General features: G+C 39.7%; 1 protein-coding gene across 1 annotated transcript in view; it reads left to right on the plus strand.

Annotated features, from left to right (window-relative positions):
• The window catches only part of LOC122809060 (protein psiQ-like), a 120,997-nt gene extending 95,883 nt beyond the window's left edge, over positions 1–25,114 (plus strand). Inside the window, exons 6-7 of the mRNA XM_044080275.1 lie at positions 191–337; positions 23,214–25,114. Of these exons, the coding sequence (XP_043936210.1) occupies positions 191–337; positions 23,214–23,425 (359 nt within the window). The 3' untranslated portion in view covers positions 23,426–25,114. The remainder of the gene's footprint in view (positions 1–190; positions 338–23,213) is intronic.
• The last annotated feature ends 464 nt before the right edge of the window (positions 25,115–25,578 follow it).

Raw genomic sequence — 25,578 nt, forward strand, 5'->3', positions numbered from 1 at the left:
AAATCACTGGGGATCTACTGATTCTGAATGGATTCATAGTAGCATTTTTTACTTTTGATTTGAACAGTTGTTAATCACTGTTTTTTGTGGCTATAGCTTTGCTCTCAGATGCTATCGTGGTTGTTCTCTGCTGTTGGCATACAGTATTACATTATTTACCAATACTAGTACTGAGTGTATTACTTTCCAGTTTCAGGTATCAGTTCAACACCAAATGACTTAAATTGCAAAACATGCTCTTCAGCAACAAAACAAGACTGTGACAAGAACAACACAGTAGTACAATGCACTGGGAATCAAGATCACTGCATCAGCTCTTCTGGAACTTTCTTTACAAGTATGGTTCAACAGTACTAGGCAGAGATCATTGCTATTCTTACTTTATTTGCCTTATCACAACTTATATTCTTATCTGAGAGAGCAAGTAGTGTGAATATTGCATTCATTTTAATACTTCAATTAGTTTTTATAGTACATATCTACTGTCTGATAGTAATTTTAACTTATAACATGACTAACACAAATTGATTTTACTTATCAGAATCTGCTTACAGAAGAAACAAAGGCTGCACAGACATTCTTTCGTATTAGTTTTTCTGACAGGTTGTTGTTTTGCAGCTTCTGTTGTGGCACAGCAGCTTGCTACCCCTTGCCTTGTTCTACAGCTGTTATCAGCAACTTTGAATAGGCTGTCTGTTTCCAGTTTTGGCAGATGTTTGTGGAGTGTTTGTTAAAGAGAGCAGTTGTACAGCTCAGAGCTCTACACTGCTGGATTGTGCCTAGCTTTGCTCCATAGTGCAATACAGAATGAGAGGGGAAACTTCAGTGAAGCTCTTGGAACACCTGAGACTAGCTGCAGTGTATGCAGAAGTGAGGTAATACGATATCAAGTTATCTTCCCTTACAGGTAAAAGCAACTCCTCATTACTGAATCCCTCTAAGTTACCGCTTAAGGTACACACTCTCTATTACATACTCAGAAAGGAACCAGACTACAACTTATTGAATATCCACATCAGTAAGAAGAAGAGTAGCTTGAGTGGGGCAAAAGGGGGCACAAGGTGTTTAGGGGGTGTGATTGCACTGGCTGCATCCATTACTGGTGGAAATGAAATTCTGATATTGCTTAGGCTGTTTAGGACTTAAGTACTTGATTCAGTGCTTCTCTATTTTTAAAAGAAGAAAGACCACCCCCTCTTTTTGGTTTCTCAATTAAAAATTGAGGGGTGTCAAATCTGGGAGCTACACTGTGCAATAGATGAGACAGGTAAGACTCTGGCAATAAGGTAAAGGATGTTTCACATTTTCTTCACTTTAGCTTGCTGTAGCTTAAGTTTGAATTTGTTACTGCTCTCTGCTATTCTGCTAATGTTTAAAACTAGTTTAATTTTATTGAGGTCTGGATCTTGCTTGAGAAATCATATTTCTTGCAGCTCACAGTACTTTATTACATTGTTCTGACCTTGCATTGCTATTTATGTTACATGTAGTCTACTATATGAGTTTGTGCCACCATTTGTATTGTTATTAAATTGCTTGTATCTTGCCAGATTGTACTTACTGCAAATCCTGTCATCTTATGGTGCTATCCAAATTGTGTTGTGTTCCCTGCTTTTGCAAGAATTGAAATGTATTAATCAAACTATTCTGACAAACCTTAAACTTGACTTTTGTTGCTGTGCTTTGTCAGATGTTAGATGCCCATTTGTGGCATTGCCATTTCTATTGTTTCGATTTTGTAGATAGCTTGCTCTGCTCTTCAATCTAAACCAGACACAATAAATATCATTTTTAACCCTCACTGGACAGTATGGGATCATATCTGCTCTTAGCCCTTCTGTATCAAATCTGTCTGCACTTGGCACCTTGAGATACTGTAACAACTGTCTCATTCTTACCAATAATGTACTATTATTATCCATCAGTGACACAATCTGCCAGAGAAACAAGTACTTATTTTAACTGTAAGCTAATATTTAACAACAGTTTTCATTATCTAAGCAGCTCATTCATGCTACATAGCACATCCATCACCTCCCAAACTTATGCTGAAAACTCTCTCTCAAAGCCTCATGGGCAACACACTAAGAAAGCTTAGCATCTGGGTTATACTACAATAAATATAACCACACCACCCACTCAAGTATCCAGTTTACCTATTCCTTCCAGGGGTCACCATCATTGTGAACCTAAGCTCTTAAGGTCCACTAAGTCTGCACCCACTCTTGGTAATCTTTTGGCTATTGTGGGCTCCATAATTTGGCACACTGTCCAACCTCATCAGGCTGGAAAAGAACAGATTAACAGCAGGGAAAGAGCCCAAGATGGCAGCAGTAGGATGAGCAGCTAATAACAGAGCCTGGGCTCAGAACTGTTAAAAATATTAAAGGCCTGCAAACTACTGCAAAGTGTTTCAAGAAATTGGTAACTGAAGTGTCAATGACATCCAGAACGTACGGAATGAATGAAGAAAAAAGTGAAATAAAAGGTAGAATTACTGAAAAAACTCAGAAGTGGACTGAAAGCAGTGTGGAACAGAGGTGGGAAGCAACCAGAGGCAGAGGGTTAAACAATTGTATACCTTTAAGACTTATATTAAGGTCACAAGGTTTGAAACATCAGTATTTAACTATGGTTTTAATTATTATTAGATCTGATGAAGTACCCAGTGTAGGTGCGAAAGCACTCATCTGTTTTATTTGTTTTGTATTAAAATTTATTGTTGATATTATCCTACTGACATTTTTTTTTTTTGCATATTTGCTCTATATGGATAAGGATGTTTAGTATAACTAAGTTGTCAGTTGTACTCTGAATGGCACTTTGACACTATTGAAAATAATATGTACAACTGAGAAAATAACAATTTGATTAATATAAATGTAAACTATAAGTATGATATACCTAACTGGAATAGAGGGGTGTTATATTGCATGCTCTCTGGTGAATCTCTCATTTGTTTTCAAACTGCAAACTATATTATTTTGATTCTAATAAAGGTCATATGACCTTGGGGAAGAGAGGAGGTGAAGAATAATGAAAAAGATGAATGAGACATGAAACTAATGTATCATATGTTGGAAACATTCAGACAATACACACTGAACTGAGCGGAGGAGGAGCACTGACCACAACTCTGATCTGTGATATATAACAATAAGTATCCTGTTTTTTTTTGCTTATTTTTTACTAGTTATTGCTTATTCTAGCCATTTATAGCACTTTTTATTGTCTGCTGCATACTTTTTACTGTATTTTATTGCTATAAACTAATCTGCACAATTGTACTAAAATTGTCAGCCTTAAGGGACCTGATAAATAAGGTTTTTATTGTCACACTGTTTGTATAGCTTTTTTAGCTAGTTTTACTGTGTGAAAGGTATTAACTGGAAATGTTCTCCATTTGTTAAGCATCTGTTTGTTTGTTCTGATTTCCTGCCAAGGAGTGTATCATATAACTGATTTGTTTGCAGTTAAAAGCATTCTCTAGCGTCCCCCTTCTCCTTTATCTGTTTAAAACTTTCATTTAGTGGCCCACTGCTGCTTTTCTGCTGTGATAAACATTTCTGCCTAAAACAGTGTAGCTAGTAACTGTAGTACAGTATAATTGGTGGCTTTGCAGTTGCCCACCCCTACTGTAACTTTGATCTGGGACACTCCTCCCAGTCTAGTGTCATTAACTCATTCTACCTAATACAGAAAGAACATTTGAGAAGGCCAACCCACTTAGTTTAACCTTGAATTATCTTCTGTTCCTCCTTTCTCTCTTTCCACTTTACTAAAAAAAACAAACAAAAAAAACCCCACTTTGCTAAAATCTACCATTGCTAGAATCTCCTTGTGTTCTGACTGAGTGTGCTTCTCAAACAATCTGGAAATATACAGCTGATGAGTATATTTTTGGTACTTTATAACTGTTCATGTACACAAACAACCCTCTCCTCTTACCTTGCAACACTCAGACTTGTAAGAGATGCAGCTATATCACCAAATTGGAAGCTAATGCACTGTCCAGACAAGACTGGACTAGCTGGTCAAGAGGAGAAGGTCAACACCTGCACCACACCACATGCAGCACATAGCCCTCCAGAACACCCACTATCACAGCTCTCACATAAAAGCACAAACCACACACCCACCTTTGCAGAGGCTCTAAATAGAAATTTATCCAAACAGTAGAGACCTCCAAGACAGAAACGCACTTGACCACCACAACACTGCAAAAACCACGGGACACATAGCTGACCTCCACAGTGTGCTCCTCAACATAATTCCCTAAGGCTAAACACCTTGCCCAATACACTAATCATAGGTGATTCAATAGTGAGGCACACAGATGTCCCACTCACTAGGTTGAATAAGGAGAAGGTAACAGTCAGCTGTCTATCAGGTGCCAGAATCTGACACATAGCACATGCACTCAAGTCACTCTGCAACAAGTACAAGTATGACTCTCTCATTGTCCATGTGGGTGTGAAAGACCTGAGATGCACCTCCCTGGACTACATAAAAAGAGACATGGTGGAGCTCTCGGATTATGTGGCCCAGGCAGGTATGACACTAGCCCTGAGCAGTATCCTACCAGCACCCAGAATGATACTGCAGTACAAACAAAAAAATGACTGAATTCAACAATTGGCTATGTTTCTGGTGTCATTCTAAGGGGATCCAGTATCTGTCTGCTTGGGATGACATGATTGACAGACCTGAATGCTTTGCCAGAGATGGCCTGCATCTGTCACCCCAGGGTTTCCAAGTACTGGCTAAGGCTCTTGCCACCCCTATAGTGTTTTTAGGTGGTGTTCCAAAGACCAAATTACCACTGTAACAGCTATAAATAAATGCGATCTGATGGTAATGCTGCTCAATGCAAGAAGTCTAAATATCAAGATGCACTCGCTTGAAGCACTCCTCAAAATGGAGAACATCGACATTTGTGTTGTAACGGGGACCTGGTTTAAAGCAGCAGAAGCACCCCTGCACTACCAGGCTATAACTCATTCCACAACTTTTGGCACTGAAACATGGACCAAAGCCCCAAACTAGTAGCACAGCATAATGCATCTGAGATACTTCAGGTGCAACTAACATTGGGTAAGATGGCAATCCAGGTCATAGCCTGCTACAGGTCCACAACCATGTCCCTAGACTCTCACTCCTTGTTTCTAGCACCCTGGAATCTATCAAGGTCCAACCCAACACTCTCTTACTAGGAGACTTCAACTACTCCTCCATCAACTGGGAAAACTACTCAAACACCAATACACTAGCCCAATGCTTCCAGGAATTCATCAGTTCCAATGCCCTGGACCAACTCATTCTGACCGCCACTAGAGGAAGCAACATCTTTGACCTGGTTATTACTAACATGGGCAACCGTTGCTCTACACCAATAGTCAATCTCTCCCTGGTAAGATCCAACCATAAATTAATAACCATGGAAATCCACATCTCATCTACACCCCCCTCAAAGGTAACCACCTTGAAAAACTTCTCCAAAGCTGACTTTGGACTCCTAAAAACAGAGGTGGCTAACTTCACAGCACCCATGCCAATGGAAAATAGCTGCATGACTGCCAAAGCATACACCAATGCACTGTAAGAACATGTACATAAATGCATGGAACTAGCCATACCCAACAGAACCAAGACACTCTCCTCCAAAAAAAGGAAGCCAATCTGGTGGTCCCCTGCCATTAATAAACTCTACAACAGAAGGAAGAAACTGTTGCAGAAAAAGGTGAAGTCCCAAGACTGGAAAAAAACTCCCTTATTAGCCTCAACAAAAAGTTGAGATCCCTCATCAAATCCTCTAAAGCCAGCTATGAAGGCAGAATTGCAGCAGACACTAAAAACAATCACGGAGCCTTCTATAGCTATATCAACAACATCCATGGCAATACCCAGATTTGCTCTGAGTTACTGCATAATGGTAACTCCTATACTGAGCCGACAGATAATGCCAACATACTGGCTGATAATTTCAGTGCCAACTTTACCCCCCCCCCAGGACCAATTAGAATACTGGAAGAATGCCAGACACCCAGCATTACTGCAGCACAGGTTAAAGCTGCATTGTCCAAGGCCAAGAATACAGCTTCCATGGGACCCGATAATATCCCTGGCTGTGTTCTATATGAGCTACAAAGTGAACTGGAACAGCATCTGTATGCCCTGTTCAGTCACAGCCTCACCTCAGGCTTTGTCCCTACCAAATGGCACATTGCTACAGTCATCCCTCTCAATAAAGAGGGAGCAACTACAGACCCAGAGAATTATCGCCCATTAGCCTGGCGAGTCTGATATGTAAAGCTATGAGGTGCATCACCATGGACCTGATTAACAAAGATATAGGAAATCCACAAACTCTAGACCCCACACAATTTGGCTTTGTGAAAGGGAGATCATGCCTGCTCAACCTGAATGACTTCCTTGAGTCAGTGACCAGGACTGTGGTTGAAGGTAAGGCAGTGTGTACAGCCTACCTTGATCTGGCCAAGGCCTTTGATACCATTTCTCACTCAGGAATTATTGATAAACTCACCAAACTAGGCATCAACCCCTATATCATTAGGTGGGCTGCAAATTGGCTCACGGATAGAACACACAGTGTGAAAGTAGCGGACTCCAAGTCAGACTGCCGACCAGTCATGAGTGGAGTCCCACAGGGATTGGTTCTGGGTGTTCTCCTGTTTGGCATCTACTTTTCAGAAGTCCAGGCCAACAGAAAGGGACTCCTGCTGACCAAGTTTGCAGACGACTGCAAGCTGGGAGCCATTATTAACTGCCAAAGTGATGCAGACATCATACAGAAAGGCCTCACTGAGACCAATGACGTGTTGAAACCATGGCCTTAAGCTTAATGCCAAAAAATGCATCATCATCTCCTTTGGTAAAAACTGAGTTCCCACTAATTACCACATTGATGGGAGCCCACTAAACACTGAAGGCGTTATAAGAGATCTGGGGATGCAGGTTGACAGCAACCTCTACTTCGACCACCACATTAATGGATAACAGATACCTTCTGCTTGTTTAACTAAATCTGATTTTAGCAGAGAGCAGAACCTGGAATAGCAGGATGAGATTTTTAATTTCAGGTGGGATAGAGTCCCACAGTCTGGATCCAAGAACTGAGAATGCATGGTCAGAAATGTGTAGATTGAATTGTGGGATTTGTGTTTTAGGTTGTGTGTGTGAGGCGGGGGGGAGTCATATAAGTTTTGATATTAAAGGAGGACCAGTATATTCATGTAGGAGTTTGAGTAATTGAGATCCTAGGTGCAGGACTGCTCTTTGGATAACTGTGAGCCATTTTGCCTTTTTAGTGTTCTACAGTGGTGTTCATTTCTTGAGGAGTGTGCAATAAATGGTGGGGTGTCACATTAGTTTTGATATTAAAGGAGGGAGAGTATGTTCATGTAGGAGTTTGAGTAATTGACATCCTAGGTGAAAGGCTGCTCTTTGGATAACTGGGAGCCAGTTTGCCTTTTTAGTGTTGTACAGTGATGTTCATTTCTTGAAGAGTGTGTGATACATCTGCATATTTTGTTTTCTAGTGTTTCAGTAGTGGTGGAGTTTTTAGTGGAGGCTGCTGATATAAGAGGGAGGCTGAATTCAAGTTGAGGGAGTAGCATTCCTTTTCATATTGCAGACCTGCTGGAGAATGAGAGGGAAGGGGATATTTTTCTGCCCAGAAAAGTAGTGGATTATTCTTTTATCTGTATTATCAGTATGGAGGTAGAGGTTGAGTGAGGGGGCCTAACCAGAGACCAAGATACTCAAAAGAGGAGACCTGCTGTAAGGAATAGTTATTGCAATCATAGATTATTAAATTTGCTTGGATCTGCTGAGTTTTTGTTTAGCACCAAAAAGCATAGATTTAGTTTTGGATGCATTTCGTATGAGGTTTTAGTAGTAATCCACTTACTGAGGCAATTGACGTCAGATTATACATCTTGTTGTAAGGTGGTTAGAGAGTGGTTGGAGAGGTAGATGACCATGACAGCTACCTAGAGGAGGAGAGGAATGTAAGAAAGAGTGAAAGTTTATTAATGTATATAAACAAGGAGAGCAAGAAGAGAGTCTTGAGGTAGACCTTTGAGTAGTGTAGAGGAGAGAGAGAGATATGGGAGTTATAGTTCACTAAGAAATGGCAGCTAGTCATAACTTTGGAACCAATCGATGGCATCAGGATTAATGTTTAGTTCAAAGTCAAAGGCTCTGGTGAGGTCTGTAAAATTTTTACCAAAAAGCATGTCTTTGTCCTTTGACAAGAAAATGTAATTTATCAGAGTCCTCATGACTATGGCTGTGCTTCTCCCTGACCAGTAGCTATGTTGTTTTGTGAGAGAATTGAAGGTAGACAATTTTCTCAAAGATTCTGCACAGGCTTGGGAGGATGGAAATGGGGTGATAGTGTGATGGGAGTGTGGGTTGTTTTTGTTTGGGCAGTATTTGTACTATGGCAGATTTCCATGTATTAGGTATGGTGTTGGTAATAAGACAAAGATTAAAGATATGTTTTAGGGGTTCAACAATGAAGTCATGACAGTAGTAAATGAACCGTGAACATAAATTGTCTGCACAGTGGACCTTCCAGATCTATTTCATCCAGTAAAGGGGAAATATCTTTGATTGAGATCAGCTGAAAATAAAATGAAGGTATAATGGATGGGATGAGGCAGTATTTTAGGGAGTGTTTGCAGCACATTTCAGGAGATCACTAAAAGTGTCTGCGGAAATCATCTGCACACATTCTGAAGGAAGTACTTGTCGAAGTATGAGGCTGTTCTGAGGTTGTTGATTTCTTGCCAAAATTTCTAGGGCTGACTTTAAGAGCATTTTGGAGATGTATCATGGAATGACTTGTGTGTCTTCTAATGGCTTTTTTGGCCAGGTTCCTTAGATTTCTGTACTGCTCCCTGATTTCTCAAGTGGGATTAGATTTCAAGGAGTGACGGGATTCATTCTGGAGTTTGAGGATGAATTTTAACTCATGGCTTAACCACCTTTTTTGGGTTTGGAGTTAGAAAGCCTAGAGATTAAGGAAAAGTGTCTGTCATGTAGACTGGAGACAGTGTGTGTGTAAGAGGTTCAGTGGCTTCCTTAGGATCTGTGGTATGTAGAATAGGAGTCCAGTCAATGGAAAAAAGAGATGAAGATAGTTTTGCAATATTGATAGTGGATTTATATCTGAATGAGATGAATTTTTATTTTGTTTTGGGCGTTTGGTATAAAACAGAGAAACTGATGGAGCAATGTTTGTTAGCAGGCATGCAGACCATAAGACAATTGAGTGTAGTCCAATTTCCCAACTGCTCCAGAGCACTGTGTGGTTAAGTAACTTGCTCAGAAATGCATTGTAACCAATTGGAAGATGAGGGAATCAAACTAACAGCTCCTAGCCTTAACCCTTTGCACTGCCATCCTATGGAAGAAGTCAATTCAATGGGCTATAGTGAATCTCCTTACATAAAACAACCTTTTGGGGAAACATGAGAATTGGATTAATTTCAAATTAATATCAACAAATGTAGGTGTTGCTGTACTAAAAATTCTATCTGTGTTGGCAAGAGTAATGTTATTTGCTTTTTGCTGGGTATATGAGGTTAAATGAACACCACAGGAAAGTAGATGATATGTGTATATAAAGCAGTTGGTGACTAACTCTGTCCATACCACCATCATTTTTAAATTAAGAAATTGGATAAGTACAACCAAAAATAAATCCTACTTTCTAAAGGTCTAGATCACCATAAATTACATTCTTGCAATGATAGATTCTGAAACTGCTATCCATGTCCCAAATAAAACTGTGCAGTTTGTAACAGCAATTTCTATATTATAAAAACTGTCCAGTTTGTAACAAGAGATGTCCATATTATTAAAGGAAATATACTAAAAGACCACCGATATACTGAGAAAATTAGAGGACAGTTATAGTTGTAGAGCCATTAAATAAAAAAAAAAGATTAAAAAATTAGATACTATATGGCATTCATAAGGGTTTCTATATCTGAAATCTGAGTCTCAGCACATTAAAAATTAACTGTGATTCATACAGAATAGCAGTGAATGATGAAACTTGTTGTTACTCTTTTCAACCATTTCTGCAGGGGGGTGTATCATCTTTAGTCCTTCACCGAATGTGGGACTATTCCCTCACATTCTTGCTACTCATACGCACTAACTTTGAGATTAAAGATCAAAGTAGGGGAAGAGTTAGAATTACCCCACCATCTAAACTACTCATTACACATAAAATGATGTATAAACCCTCAGGCTGTCCTGCCATCAGTTCCATTCTCAACAGCTAACAGTCTAACAGATGCCTTCAGTCTGATGGCAAACACCTCCTCTCCCTCCATAAACCAAATAAAAACAAAAAAATAAAAGCTGGAACTCTGTTCCTTGGACCCTTAGCTCTAACTGTAACCGTCTTTCCTTCAAACCATTAATGAAATAATTTTTATCAATGTTTTGGTTCTGTTCCTGTACTGACCCTGGATAAAGTGAAACTAACTCTCTCAACATTCATATTTACCCAACTGTCACAACTTAACTATATCTTAAAACTCTTCTTAATCTCGTATATCCTTCTGATGGCCTAAAAGCATCTTGACTGACTTTTGCCCGTTACTTTAAGTTTTGCTAAATGGCTGGGACTTGTATGATTTCCTGAAATGTATTCTATTTCTCTGTAATTTTTGCAAACTTCCAAGAACTGGGCAACTGCTTTCAATTCTCTTGTATATATATATAAGGAATTTCTGTGAACTGTAAATATCTGTGACCATAAATATGTTTTTTGTTTTTCTCTCCACAGTAGCTGATGCATGGATTTTTGTGTGATGTTCTTATTTATGTGAGTAATGAGGTTTGGTAACAGACCAGTTTGTCCAGGGACATCTTCAGATGGGGTTTTAGATAGAAATAGTAATGGGTTTTTAGAAGGGTAAGGGAAGAAGCTAGTCGGGGTGGGGAAGAGTTAAATAGGAAAGTATGATGACTGGGAGGAAATGAGGTAAGTGTAGCTTAATAAGTTTTGTGACAGTGTAACTGGGTAAAGTATCACATTTTGGTTTGAACGTGCTACTGCAAGTATAACGTCCATGATGACCTGTAGGTACTGTGGTGCAGGTAGGCCTTGGACTACTTTAGGCAGGAATATTATTTTTCTTTTATAGCAGCTGGTTACTTTGGTAATAACATTTTATGAGAATTGCTTCAAAGGGAGGATTTAGGTAGTGCAATTGGTCAAGCCAAGAGTATGCACTGCATGGGTTAGGGTTTCTTCAGTCATTGTGGTAAGTATGTGGATACCAGTTGGAATTTGCAGGTGGCCTTCCTATAAGGAAAATCATATATAAAACATTATAACCCGCCTGGTGTGCTTCTGTCAATGGTGGCATGCATTTTGGCAGGTACAGCTTTTTCCCAGGTTGTCCTTGGGGTGGGACGCACTAGATCCAATTGTTTGTTGCTGCACATGAGCGGTTGTTAGGCAGTCATGTTGCTGATGAATAGGGCTCATGTTTTGCAGGATGCTTGCCTTTCCTATTGAGGAGAATGATGGATTGCAGCAGCTTCATGAATGGTGATTAGGAGTGAAGCGTCTTATTTTGATTTTAAAATTACAAGGTTTACAGTTTAAATAATACCGTTAATTACTTTATATTCCACAAAAAAAAATTCCTTTTGTCTCACACTGAATGACTGTTGCAGAGGTACCTCATTGTAGCAGGTTGGGCTCGCTCACATTGGAGTGGTGTTGCTCATGGGGGTGGAGACATCGGTGGGGTCAGCTTGTGCTGGGAAACTTGTTAATATAACCCTCAATGAACTCGGCAGTACTATATTCCTTGGATGTATGGTTGGATATGTTTCTGTGATTGTGGGCATGGAGAACCTCAATGTGGGGACTTTGTTCTCGGGTGTTGCTGATCTCAAGAGGTTGACCAGCTTCTGTTTGGTGGCTGAGTTTGTTTCATGGCCGACTTCTGTTTTATCACATAGGCAGACATGTTGATTTGTGTTTCACATGTCCAATGTAGTGGAAATTGTTTCAAATGAATGGGCTAACATGGAAACTTAGGAGGTCATGTTATTGAAAGTAGCAGGAGCTGTGAATTGTGTGCATCTGAAAAGGGAAAGGAGAGAGATGGCAGCTGAGTATGTGTGGTTTGGTCGGGATTGGGATCTGCTGGTTGAATGATATTATTTTGGAACGATATTAGTTTGACATCACAAGACAATGAGTATGCCTTTTTTTTTCCTGTTTTGTATTTGGTTTCTAGCTCTTCTTGGCCCATTGCAGTTATGTAAGGAAAAGCAATAGGGAAATAAATGCTAGTAAATTCTAAGAGTCTTAGGATTGGTATACTCCACGTGTTTTATTAGTGATGCTAATTCTTCAAAATATTTTGCAGTTATAAGGCAGAGAAATACATACCACTGTGGTTTAATGTTTACCTAATAGTAATGTAAGTGCGGTGTAGCCATAATGCAGTACGTTCAATCCACCTGTTCATAATTGCACCTCCTTTTGAGTCTTAAAATCCTGTGCTGCATATTGAAAGGGTGAGGGTCTGTAACTCTTAACGAAGATTTACATTTAGGAAAGAAATATGTTAACTCATAACTTTTTAAAGTAATGCAGGAATACTTACTGTGCTAAGTGAGCTTCTGAGTTGGAATTCGTTAGAAAGTGTTACCTGTTATGCTAAGCTGTTGCACTTTGTCAGAGGTGGTTAAATTCTGGAATGGAAGACTGAGAGCTGTAAGATTGAGATGTGACTGGAAATTAAATGCTCCTTTAGGGGCAGTCTATTATGCCACATTATGATGTATTTTCATCAGTTGAAACCAATAATGGCTTTTCGCGGGGTCCGAGTGACTTAGTTCAATGGTTAGCACCGTGCATGAGCAGTGAGGAGCTAACAGTCAGTGGAGTGCGGCTGTACCTTTAAACCGTACAGCAGTGACAAGAGGGAAGAATCTTGTCATATGCTGGCCTGTTAATTATAGAATTTTGGCTTCTTGGCAAACATTGGCGAATTTGGGAGGACAGAGGTCAGGATATATGAGGGGAGTTTCAGAAGGCAGGCTTTTCAGCTTGGATGAATCTGGGCATAGGAGTACCGTGCATCTTCTCCTCACACAAACACACAAAGAAAAAAATGTAAGTGGTGGAGTGATCTTTGTGGTATCTTTGCTCACTGTTCTGGAGGGCAGGACACTCGGTTTTGCAGTTTATGTAGTATTTCATGCTGTCCCATAATTCTAGGTGGAATGGTGATTAAACATGCAATATACAAATTGGGTGGAATTGGGTGAAGGGCTTGGATGACACTGGTGGTTGTCTAATGTGAATCTGTATAGTCAGTGTACAAGAGTGCACTATCTTACAAATGGATTAGATAATCATAAATATCTAATCAGAATTTTAGAAACCCTACTTAATTTTCAACATTTGTAAGCAACCCTTAAAGACCTACAAACTGGGATTAATGTCAGTAAGCTAGGGAGGGTTTTCACTTTTTAAGTATGCCTGTAATACATTTAAAATGTCAGTTGGCTGAGATTGTGATACACGTACTTCTTAATAAGCAGTGGGGGTTCAGGGTGCTCAAGAAAGAAATAGTACATTTTCTTGAACGAACAGTCCTTGATATTTGCAAATATAAGGGCGGGTATACCTTTTTTTGTTAACTCCAACCTCATATTTTTGGTCTATTTCACCTACACTGTGGTTGTGGGCAAGTCATTAGGAAAGCTTGGGGGGGTAACAGCCCAACATTGGAGTTTTACACAGCTTTCAATCTACCATTCCTCTGAGCAATTGTGTAAAATGTGAATTCACATTAATGACTTTTACTCACAACTTCAACTAGGAAGGTCACGGATAGTTAAAATATGCTGTTTTTGCTTTTACATATATAGGAATTAAGGACTCATTCTGGTTACAGTGTTGGATTTCAGTTTAGTAGGAATATCTGTTGGGGGGGATCAAAATCCTGAAAGTGTGACAGACCCCTTTTAGCCTAAAATCCTTACATTGAGTACGTAGGAGCATGGAATCTGGAGGGAGGGAAGCATTCCTGCATGGACAGTTGGGGGTGTGGGTTGTTTGGAAGAAGTGTGTGTACCATACCTTTACATATTTGCTTAGAATATCCAATATAGGTAGTTGGGGTGATTGGGTTAGGGTAATGGACGGCCATCTACTACATGATATCATCCTCTAAAGTTGGCCATTTGCTGTATGATATTTGCTTCATAGGAGGTGGTGTATGCACAGAGTGTCCAGGTTTGGCTTCACTGTGGTCTGTTTTTATTAAATGGGGTTATTTGGCAGGTTACTGGCAAATCACTAGGATGGGAAGTTGGAAAGATAGCATGCATTTGAGTTTCAGACTTCTTACCTTTCAGAACATTTTGCTAATGTCACACTGGGTATCTTCCCAAAAAAAAAAAAAAAAAAAAACTACTGCCTACATGCTTTTCAACTAATATTCATAAGTTTGGTAATGTTGGGGGGGTTATGTTAGGTACAGCTTCCTTGTTAACACAGATGCCAGTGTAGGCTCCATTATCTGCTGTATTGGCAGAAGTATGGAATGGTTTAATTTACCCTGACTATAGCCTTTCCATCTCCAAGATGGGGAATGCTGCCACACTCATAGGATGTTTAAAATGTGGTTATTTTATTTGTAGACTAGACCCAATAAGGGAATAATTCAGTTCTGTGGAACACTGATAACAGTTAAATGGTTAACATGGCATTTTCAATGTAGAATTTCGAGGAGTATGAGCTTTTATGCTCCAAATGGGGAATGTTCCTGAAGATGACGTACACTTGAGTGGTAGGGGTATGTTATACAGGCATTTTATTCCTTGTTTCAGCATCTTAAGTTTCATGGTGGTGGACATGTGGCTCTTGTAGCTGCTTGTAGAATGAAGCAGCACATGAGGGAGTCTGCCAAGGTTGGGCTTTCTAATGGATGATATGTAGTTTTGTTTAAGGTTTTAATTTGATAAGAAGGATTTCGCTGGGATATTCTTGCAGGCTTACTTACAGAGATGTTCCCAAGACTGTTTTAACTTGGCCCATATAGTCAGTATAGGCTTTTGCATGGAATCTCGAGGTGACCCAGGTATTGTGATAGTTGAATTATCCTCGTATGCAGTGATTAGTGCTAACATACTTGAGTTGGTTATTGAGGTTAATGGTGGTGGAGCAGTGGAGCAGCTGTGCAGTTGATGAATGAGGTAGACCCTTGGCAGCACCTACTTGTCATTAAGAAGTTTGGTTTATGTGCACAGAGGGTTTACACTTTTTCTTTTCTTTTGCAGATGGGGAAGTGTAGAGTGGGCATCAGTCGGTGACCAGAAATAAGTCTATTGTAAATGTGATGGATTATGCTGGTATTGATGTTCCTGACATTGGAGTGGTGCGCAGTGAGGCTGCAAGTAACCTTATTAAGGTACGTCAGAGTGTGATATGGGCTAGAGTGGGGATAGGTGAGGATGGGGTATGTTAGGGGTAGGGTGAATTAGGTTTGGGGATTGTTTATGGGGAGTCTGGGTTTGTCCACAGGTGGGGTAAAGTTGCAGCAAGGTGGGGTTGGGTTGCAGTTTGGGGTATGGTAGTTTTGGCTTGGGTTTTCTGGGGGTGAGGTTATGCAGATGAGTTGCTTGGTGACTGCGGCTACTTTGGGAGCTTGGCAATGTTATCTATCTTGGTAGCAGGGAATGCAAATTTAAGACTAGATTAAGAGTTTCAACAAGACATTACAAGGTAGGCATGGAGCTGGGGATACGTGAGGCTACTTTTCCATTGTTTGAGCAGAAGTTTGAAGGTCCAAGCAAGGTATTGTTGCGGGGGTTCCTAGTGGATGCAGGCCATGGTTTGTTTGAGTTGCCCAACAAAAAAAAGTGGGGGACAAGGGTGGATTAAGGAAGTCATGGAGCTCATTGGGTCTGGAAATTTGTATATTTTAGGGGGAATGGTTTTGGCTTGTTGGCTGGCAGGATAGAAGGACTTTTGGGGGAAGGGTTGTACAGGATGGAAGGATGGTTGGAATAGGGATGTTACTGTTTGTAGCTTCTATTTGTCTGGTGTTGAAAGTTTAGTAGGAGAAGTTGTGGGGAAAATGGTTAATTTTCATTTGGATAATAGGGTAGTGGTATGGGGTCTTGTCAAGTGAGGTGTTAGGCTGGCTGGGAGTGATTACTTGTGATACAACATTTTGTGGCAACTTCTGATAGAAAAAGTATGTGGTAGGGCATTGCAAGATTTTGTTAAATTGTGTTTTGGTTTGGGGACAAGCTCAAGAGTTTCAGTTGGTCATGGTGGATTTACTTCCAGTTAGATAACTGCACAGGAGATAGGGTTATGTGAATTTACTATATCTGGGACAGTGGGTTTCATGTTTAAAGGGAAAATGGTTATTGACTAGATAAGTTTTGTTGTCAGGGCTGTGTTGGTTTTATGGAGTGTTGCACTCACTAATAGGGTGAAGCATTGGTCAGTAAATCCTATGTGGGTCTTCAGATGTTTTGCTTATAATAGCCATTCTTATACATATTGGGGAGGCTAAAGTGGGCTGCAGTTAGGCTGGCCAGCACACAAATCAGGTTTGCATGTTTACAGGTGGTATTGTGGCCCCTTACAGTATTCGTGAAATATTTGTAAACTTGTGATGTGGGAATAATTCTGGAGTTACAGTCTGAAGGATAACAGATGATTGGTGAATTAAAGAGGTTCTTCCAAAGTAAGTGTATTGTGTGGTCTACTGTGGTTATTTTGGCTTTGGGGGATGGCTCATCAGTTAAGTCAGCTATTTAGGCAACTAGTTGCTTTGGGGATTTTTATGTTAGACCACTGGGAGGTTGATGACAGGAACGGTTGTTTCAGAGGGTATGGCCTACACAACATTACTTTGGTTTGACCTTTAGGTATGGTTAGGTTTGTTTCAGAAGGTTTTGTTGGAAATTTTGGACTGAAGGAGGGGGAACAGCCTGGTCAGGCTGGTGGGCGGAGAAGAGGGCCAGGCTTACCCTCTTCTGTTCCCCCCTCTGGTGTTAGAGGTTTATTCCAATGAGTTGGGAAATGCAAGTGAACAGCTGGACGCTGCTTTACAAGTATAAGTAAGTAAGTGGAGGTGAAAACACTGCTTATTTGGTCTGGATGGTTATTTCAATGAATTGGAAAATTCATGTGAGCAGCTGACGCTGATAAGTAAATTAAGCGAGTGGAGGTAAGGATGCTGCTTACTTGGTCAGGGTGAGCAGGGTCATGCTGCCCTAAGTTAACTGTTATATGGATGTTTATGCCATAGATAATAAATGAAAGTATTTTTGCTCAATGAAGTTTAGTTTATGGAATGTTAATAAAGGTCATCAAATGTCATTTGGTGTGGCGTGTGTTTATTGAAGGGGACCTGGACAAATGAGGCTTGGTAACAGTCCAATTTGTCCAGGGACATTTTCAGATGGAGTTTTAAATAGAAATAGGAATGGGTTTTTAGGAGGGTAAGGGAAGAAGCTAGTCGGGGGGGGGGGTTAAATAGGAAAGTAGGATGACTGGGAGGAAGTGAGGTAAGTGTAGGGAGGGACTTAATAAGTTTTGTGAGAGTGTAACTGGGTAAGCTATCACATTTTGGTGTGAACTTGCTACCTGCCCTCCCTCCCTCCCTGTTTGGAGCATTGGGATTGGTATGTTAAATTTTGGGAGGTGGAGAAGATGGCCAGGCTTGCCCTCTTCTGTTCCCCCACTGGTGTTGGAGGTTCATTCCAATGAGTTAGGAAATGCAAGTGAACAGCTGGACGCTGCTTTACAAGTATAAGTAAGTAAGTGGAGGTGAGGGCGCTGCTTTATAGGTTCATAGGTTCATAGGTTCATACTAGGCTATCTGCCCTAGGGCATTTATAAGCCTAGCCAGAGTGTGTATGGCTTTCGCCACCCATTTTAAATTAATTTTGCTATGCCCTTTTTCGAGGTTAGTATACTGTGCCTCTGTCTAACAGTGACACAGAAGTGATACCCGGGGTAAACCTACGATCTCCCATCCACTCATCAAGATTCCTCTTGAAGAGAGTCAATGAGGGACTCTGCCTAACCTGGACTGGGATTTTATTCCAGAGTGAAGGGAGCCTCTGGGTTATGAATCTGTCCCTCCAGCATGTCCTATATATTTCAGTGCTGAGGTTCAAGTCCCTCGAGCGTGGCTCGATGGGATTTGGATTTTCTGAGGTGCAGCATGTCCATTAATTCCGGGTTGGACATGGCTTTATACGTCAGGCACAGATCGCCTCTGAGCAGGCGGTATGCCACTGAGTAGATCTGGAGTTTCTTTAACCGGGCAGCATACGGCATCTGTTTGAGCCCCTTGATCCTCTTGGTGAGGTACTTTTGGGGTCTTTCCAGTTGCTGCAGGTGTCTGGTAAGGTACATCCCAAAAGGGGCATTGTACTCAACTATGGGCCTGATGAGGGATGAGTAAATAGGCATGATGACCTCCCCTGATCTAGATGTGAATCCCTTCATGATTAGGTGGGCTATATAAAATGTTTTTCTAACCACTTTGGCCACGTGGTTGTCAAATGAGAGATTGTTATCAACTTGGGTCCCCAGGTCCCTAATTACTTCTTCTGTACTTAATGGATTACCACCTATGTGGTAATTTGTGGGCACTTTGTTTTTGCCAAAGGGGATGACTATACACTTTTTGGCGTTTAGCTTGAGGCCATGGCTCTGGCACCAGTTGTCTGTTTCTATGAGGCCCTTTTGGAGGATGCTTGTGTCGGCTGGAGAGTCTATTATGGTGCCCAGTTTGCAGTCATCTGCAAACTTGGTCAGCCACAGTCATTCCATGTTGGCCTGTACCTCCGAGAAATATATACTGAACAAGAGAGGTCCCAGGACTGAGCCTTGTAGGACGCCACTTGTAACTGGTTTGGAGTCTGACATGGCTCCAGCTATTCTAACCATGTGGGTTCTGTCCTTGAGCCAGTTTGCAACCCATCTATTGACATAGGGGTTTATATTTAAGCTGGTGAGCTTATCTATAATGCCCGAGTGGGGTATTGTATCGAAGGCTTTTGCGAGGTCCAGGTAGGCTGTTTGGACCACCTTCCCCTTGTCAATGGCCTTGGTGACTGTTTCAAAAAAATTGACCAGGTTTAAGAGGCAGGATCTGCCCTTAACAAAGCCGAATTGGGTAGGATCCAGTGTCTGTAGGTCCCTAATATCTTTATTTATAAGGTCCATGATGATCCTTTCCATAGCTTTGCAGACCAAGCTAGTGAGACTTATGGGGTGACAGTTTCCAGGATCCATTGAGGCACCACCTTTGTGGAGAGGGACCACTGTTGCTGTACGCCACTCTTTGGGTACATATCCTGTAGTAAGGCTGAGATTGAACAGTAGCTTTAGGTTTGGGTTTAGCTCTTCTTGGAGTTCATGTAGGACGCAGCCCGGGACACCGTCTGGTCCCATTGATGCTGTGTTTCTTGCTTTGGAGAGGGCAGCTCTTATCTGTGTATCTGAGATGTCAGGGGGGAAGCACTCTGCTGGGATAGATATTAGACCTTTTGGTGGGGAGGGGGGGGAGAAGTTTGTGCTGAACCTGTCAGCTAGGATGTTGGCAATGTCTGTGGGTTTGGTGTATTTTTTGTCATTTTGGACTAATTCTGAGCATATCTGGGAATTCCCACCCAGGTTCCTAACATAACTAAAGAAGGCCTTGTGATTATCCTTTGTGTCCTGTGCAATTTTTCTCTCGAAGCTGGTCTTAGACGATTTTATGAGTGCCCGTAGTTTTTTGCTAATACTGATCAGAGATGCCTTCCCTTTTTGGGATTTTGCTCTATCATGTAGTAGCTTCCTCCTTCTATTGTATAGTTTGTTTATAGCTGGGGTCCACCAGACAGGACGTCTGCCTTTGGAGGATTGGGTCTTGGTTTTATTTGGGATTGCATGATCCTATGTGGGTCTTCAGATGTTTTGCTTATAATAGCCATTCTTATACATATTGGGGAGGCTAAAGTGGGCTGCAGTTAGGCTGGCCAGCACACAAATCAGGTTTGCATGTTTACAGGTGGTATTGTGGCCCCTTACAGTATTCGTGAAATATTTGTAAACTTGTGATGTGGGAATAATTCTGGAGTTACAGTTTGAAGGATAACAGATGATTGGTGAATTAAAGAGGTTCTTCCAAAGTAAGTGTATTGTGTGGTCTACTGTGGTTATTTTGGCTTTGGGGGATGGCTCATCAGTTAAGTCGGCTATTTAGGCAACTGGTTGCTTTGGGGATTTTTATGTTAGACCACTGGGAGGTTGATAACAGGAACGGTTGTTTCAGAGGGTATGGCCTACACAAAATTACTTTGGTTTGACCTTTAGATATGGTTAGGTTTGTTTCAGAAGGTTTTGTTGGAAATTTTGGACTGAAGGAGGGGGAACAGCCTGGTCAGGCTGGTGGGCGGAGAAGAGGGCCAGGCTTACCCTCTTCTGTTCCCCCCTCTGGTGTTAGAGGTTTATTCCAATGAGTTGGGAAATGCAAGTGAACAGCTGGATGCTGCTTTACGAGTATAAGTAAGTAAGTGGAGGTGAAAACACTGCTTATTTGGTCTGGATGGTTATTTCAATGAATTGGAAAATTCATGTGAGCAGCTGACACTGATAAGTAAATTAAGCGAGTGGAGGTAAGGATGCTGCTTACTTGGTCAGGGTGAGCAGGGTCATGCTGCCCTAAGTTAACTGTTATATGGATGTTTATGCCATGGATAATAAATGAAAGTATTTTTGCTCAATGAAGTTTAGTTTATGGAATGTTAATAAAGGTCATCAAATGTCATTTGGTGTGACCTGTGTTTATTGAAGGGGACCTGGACAAATGAGGCTTGGTAACAGCCCAATTTGTCCAGGGACATTTTCAGATGGAGTTTTAAGTAGAAATAGGAATGGGTTTTTAGGAGGGTAAGGGAAGAAGCTAGTCAGGGGGGGGGGGGGTTAAATAGGAAAGTAGGATGATTGGGAGGAAGTGAGGTAAGTGTAGGGAGGGACTTAATAAGTTTTGTGAGAGTGCAACTGGGTAAGCTATCACATTTTGGTGTGAACTTGCTACCTGCCCTCCCTCCCTGTTTGGAGCATTGGGATTGGTAATGTTAAATTTTGGGAGGTGGAGAAGATGGCCAGGCTTGCCCACTTCTGTTCCCCCACTGGTGTTGGAGGTTCATTCCAATGAGTTAGGAAATGCAAGTGAACAGCTGGACGCTGCTTTACAAGTATAAGTAAGTAAGTGGAGGTGAGGACGCTGCTTTACAAGTATAAGTAAGTAAGTGAAGGTGAGGATGCTGCTTATTTGGTCTGGATGTTATTTCAATGAGTTGGAAAATTCATGTGAACAGTTGGACACTGATAAATAAATTAAGCGAGTGGAGGTAAGGATGCTGCTTACTTGATCAGGATGAGCGGGGTCATGCTGCCCTAAGTTAACTGTTATATGGATGTTTATGCCGTGATTAATAAGTGAAAGTATTAGCTGGTCAATGAAGTTAAGTTTATGGAATTTTAATAAAGGTTGTCAGATGTCATTTGGTGTGATGTGTGTTTATCGAAGGGGACCTGGACAAATACATTCTGGAGATTTTCTGCTCTGGCTTCCACTGAAAATGGGTATGATTAGATCCAGTCAGATGTTCCTGGTAATCAAATGTCAATAAATAAATAAATAAATAGTCTGTAATACCACTAAATTCAAGTTAGTCTATATTACCTTATTCACACTTGTACATCTACAGCTAAGATAGAATTGAGTATTTTTATGGTCATCTTTCTTACTTAGGTTTACAGGGTTAGGGTCATGCTAAAAGTACCCTCATCCTGCTGGAGGCTACAAGGTAGTAACAGCAACTGATAATGCAACCAACATGCAGTCTTACAGGGAGGACACACTGATACAATGATATTGTTGCATGTCCACTCACATGATGGAGAAAGGATACAAGAATAGCTTCTTGGATTCTAGTATACAGACCTCCTTCCAAAAATGAATACAAACAAACTTCATTAACTAGAGATATCATAACATTGCTTCCTATCTCCTACCTAATGAATATTAGAAAGCTGCTGGGCAAAGGATGGATGCTAGATATGGTCTTCTTAATGATGAACAGTTTGACTGAGAGATTCTACTTTAAAAAATAATTCATCAGATCACGTCCCCCTACTGCAACTTCGTGAAACAGCATTCTGACAAACAAAAAGCCTATAGGGTGGGAGACCACCTGCACTAACCATTAAATTATATCCAGCAGAAGGGTTAATGCATCTTCAGTTCACAGAAATCATCAAATGCTACACCATTTAGTTTGCTGAAGGGAAACTGCTTCACAGAATTACACATCAGTATATTATCTGACTGCTAGCTGCCTATTATATGACCACTTTATATAATACCTGTTCAAACTCTACTTGCTATGTAAGTGCATTCCTCAAACAGCACCAAAAACTTGGGGTCTGGCTAGGGTAAACGCCACTATTATCTTCATCTTTCCAAATCATCAAACCATTTCTGTTCATTCATTATCCTATGCCCCACAATCAGTCTTCACTGATACATGTAGTTTTACTAGCATCCATCTTCCAGCCGTACACAAAGTTTTGTAACAGTGCTCCCCTGCCCTCTATACTTCTAAAGTAAACCTAACCTGCTTTATACCCTACCTCTTAACTACAATATTAACATATTTTCTGCCCTAACTAGTTACTTCTCCACTCTATTTCTTTCAATTTCTAAGCACTAATCACATGAACTATTATCTATTTGATAAAACCAACAATACACTCTTCAAATGCTCAATGCTCAACATCTACTAATGTATTAATATATTTTATACTGTAACAATTGCTTTATTTCATATGAATGCAATCTAATTAGCAAAGTAATGCATAATTGTTAATGTATATTACTTAATGTCTGTTCATGTATATTTATGAATGTCTGCTTAAAAATATTGGTAACATGTTGGAGCTTTTCTCCCCAGGCCCCCTCTGTAAAGGAATTTTTGACTAAACCCAGTAAACAAAAGCAAAATAAAATAAATATCCTAGTTTAGATGTTTTCAAAAGCACTTAGATGATTTTATTGCCTGTTTCATAGCTACTAAATTAAAATACTTTACATATTTGTCTTGTTTTTCAGATAGCCATCACTACTTTACTGGATGTGCCTCTGGTAAGATCTTCAGTAATAAATCATTACTTTCTGTGCTGAGTGGTAACATGGTCAACATAGAGGAAGACATGCAGTGCGCTATGAATTCCAACCTTTCAATTAGATGTGGATTCCTTGTGGAGCATAGCTTAATTCTGTTAGCAAGCATTGGGATTTATACTTTTGAGCTCTTCATTTAAACTTATTTTCTATATGTCCAAATACACATAATTAATTTACATACAAATGATAACACCTCCAGGTATATTTCTTCATTCCCAGCAACAAAATGCTGCCAGACGATTTAATAAAGCTTTATGGAATTTTCTGTTTATTCAATTTGTTTACGCTTTTGAATATCTTAATGTTTTATTTACCACCTCTACTATCCTTATGCATGGAAATCATTGATAATGCAAACTACTTAGAAACCTTATTTCTAGCCTAGGATGTGAAAAAATTCTTACCTACTCATGATCAACATATTCTATCACCACCTCTAAGATTTGCTTATTTATTTGGACTCCAATCTCATTTTTTAATCGCCTTACTTCTTAAGTACCAATACATTATTTCTTAATTTTTTTGTTTTGCTATGCAGTGCTAATATAAGCCTTCTGCCAGTTTCACTCCACCTCACTACAGCTAATGTTGATGGTTCCATTTAGACAAGTTCACCTCCAAAATGTTGAACTCATGATCGCTGTTATTCGTAGGAAGTCATTACTGGTGTGGTTTCTAAGTATGCATTATCAGTGACTATGTTTGTTTTACTGTTTTGTTTTTCGGCACGCCTGAGTGATTCCATAGTTGGTATATATGGGGACATGATGTTTGCAAAAGCTCTTGTTCATCATGTTGAAGCTTTTCCTGGTTGTTTTTGTCAAGCTGAGCTTTCTTTGTCTTGTAAATCAATGAGACATAGGTAAACAAAACAGTAAATTTGAGGTCTGATAGTCCACTTTGGTAATATAATAATTTTAAATCACTGCAACACATTTTGTTCATCTCTAAGACATAACAAAATAAAGTATTTAAAATAAAAAAGAGTATATGAAATGAAGTAAATCAGGACAGGACATAAACCAAGAAAAGGGTGATATTATAATGCAGGTATGACTACAAACACATATTTCATTATATATGATCTTATGCCAACTTTCTAATCCTTATTCAGTTGCTGTGGATCTTATATATGTTTTTCATTATCAAAATGATGTTATTTTCTGAATTATGTGTGTATTGTACCTTATGTATATGTATAGTCATTTAGATTTATTTGTTTGTTTGCTTGTTTAACATCTGGAATAATAGGCTGATACAAAAAGGAACCATTTCAGCCATAGCTTATATACATTTAAAATTTTAAATTTAAGATGAAAAAGACGTATAAGGATGACCTTTGCTACAAGAGTTAAGATGGAAAAGGGTTTACATAACCAATATTCAACTAGAACAATGATTAACAGTTATAAACCATTTAAGCAAGAGTGGTGCACCTACTGCCAGATCTGTCCAGCTATGTGCACAGTCATAGAACTAATATACTCCTCTGAGTTGATTTCTTATAATGTCAAAGTGTATTCCAAGGACTGGCAGACACTACTTTATTTTTTAACTGATAATATGGTATTTGTGAATACTTTTTCCACACCTCCCATATTGTTCTATGGAGCTGTTTATCTTTGAACTTGATTTTACAAGATGTTTATGATTTGATTTTTTTTCTTTTGGAAGATTTCAGATTGTTATTTTGTCCAGTTTGCCATGATGAATATTTTAGCTATTCTAATACATTTATATCAAAATATGCATTTTGTCTTGAAATTGATACTTAGGCTGAGCTGTTGTCATGACCATATTAACTAATTAGACCTTTTGTCTCACAAGTTTGTTTGCAACTGTGTTTATGTTATAGTATCGAATGGTGCTGATTTATTATCTTAAATTAAATCATAATTAATGAATTATTTAAATGTACAGTTTGCAACAGCTTTAACATCAATTACACTTTTAACCAGCAGTTTGCATTGTGATTTTAATTCTGTCAATATCACTATCTTATTGTTTTATATTCATATTTTTCTTCAAATTTTGATTTGATTTGATTCAGTTTCTCATGCCTGAATTGTTTTATTGTTTATTTGCCTATTTACCTTCTAAAGCGCATAGTATTATAATAATATAATAATGATAATGATTCAAGTCTCCACCTTCAAATGTTAAAATGGTTACATTGCAAAAAAGTGTAGATACTTCAAAATTTGTATTTTGGTTTCAGAAGGTCTTACAGTGAGTTGATTTAGGCTTCTTCAGAAGTAATGGCTATTTTCTCAGTTTTATATTTTATGTT

This window comes from Protopterus annectens, chromosome 8.part0 (assembly GCF_019279795.1).
Source record: "Protopterus annectens isolate FY-2018-M chromosome 8.part0, PAN1.0, whole genome shotgun sequence".
In the NCBI taxonomy this organism is placed as follows: Eukaryota; Metazoa; Chordata; order Ceratodontiformes; family Protopteridae; genus Protopterus; species Protopterus annectens.